Source organism: Electrophorus electricus, chromosome 7 (genome assembly GCF_041902795.1).
Source record: "Electrophorus electricus isolate QZ-2024a chromosome 7, ASM4190279v1, whole genome shotgun sequence".
In the NCBI taxonomy this organism is placed as follows: domain Eukaryota; kingdom Metazoa; phylum Chordata; class Actinopteri; order Gymnotiformes; family Gymnotidae; genus Electrophorus; species Electrophorus electricus.
Window position 1 is genome coordinate 17,417,501 of NC_137503.1, and position 1,165 is coordinate 17,418,665.

Below are 1,165 nucleotides of genomic sequence, written 5' to 3' on the forward strand. Positions count from 1 at the left end.
CGTTCCAACCTGCCTCCCAAGCAGTAATTTTTGGCTTATCTTGTGAGGCAAGTTCGTTACACAAACCACCATCTTTTGATGCGGAGGGTGGGGGACCAGTGCCGTCTCTTTGGTAATGACTGTCCCCTTCCATACGTCCATCTCCCACAGTCATTCCGCTACCCTCCATTTCCTCGTTTTTGAGTATGTCCATCTGCAGTCCTTGCCTGTGGTCATAATCCAGATCATCGCACGCAGCGAAGCCCAACGCTTCCTCATCAGTTGCAGCTTGAAAGCCCATTCTGGCGAACATGCCACTCACCTTTGCCTGCGATTTATTGGTAACTGTGGAAGCTGCGTTGGACAGCTTGTTAGAGATCTTGCTGCGAATTAACGTCGCCATGTTTCTTTTGTAACAGTTTTCCAGACACCTGTATGGGTATAATCTGTATGTTATAGTTTAGTCAAGAGCAAATATCCTTTGACTGAGCATAAAAAATAAACAAAAACAATGCGAAAATGATTATTTTTCTGAGGTTTAGTTATCTTCCGTTTTCGTTGAAAGTGCACGCAGTATTCTTGATAATCCCTTGGATCATGTCACCTTCAAAGGTCAGTACCTGGTGCCTGCATCGTACCCACGCGCTTCTTCTTTTTGTTTGCGTTCTTTGGTGCGTTTACCAGGTGAAAGTAGGTCTATCCAAACGTGCGTAAAATCATATATCGAATGGATTTTCAGTTGTTGGTCGCTACGGCACTGTTGCCAAAGTTGTTTTTTCGAAGCCGTTAATCGTGTGAATGCAGTACGCGGGAGCCTAAAGATGGAGGGGAGGAGGCACATGTCATCATCAGCTTGCCAATGTGAAGACTCTGCCGCGTAAAACACGTCTCTGGACTCCAGCACGCGCCGCCACCCCGCAACAGAAGAGAAAAAAAAATTTGGTGCATTTCTGGGGGAGGCGCTTACGGTACCTCAACCTCCACCCCCTTCTCACCATATACAGTGTACCTTAAACCAAGGACCAATGACAGCCTGGCTCTGCCTGGCTGTCCAAGTCTTGCATAAGTTATATATATATTTTTTATATATATATATATATATATATATATATATATATATATATATATATATATATATATATATATATATATATATATATAAAAAACGGGATAAGGGGGATAAGGT

The 1,165-nt window shown here is 43.1% G+C and overlaps 1 protein-coding gene across 1 annotated transcript in view; it reads right to left on the minus strand.

The window, feature by feature from the left end:
- slc32a1 (solute carrier family 32 member 1) overlaps nt 1-874 on the minus strand; it is a 2,563-nt gene extending 1,689 nt beyond the window's left edge. The window contains exon 1 of the mRNA XM_027010731.3: nt 1-874. This exon is cut by the window's left edge and continues 17 nt beyond it. Within this exon, the coding sequence (XP_026866532.1) occupies nt 1-382 (382 nt within the window). The 5' untranslated portion in view covers nt 383-874.
- Between the last annotated feature and the right edge of the window lie 291 nt (nt 875-1,165).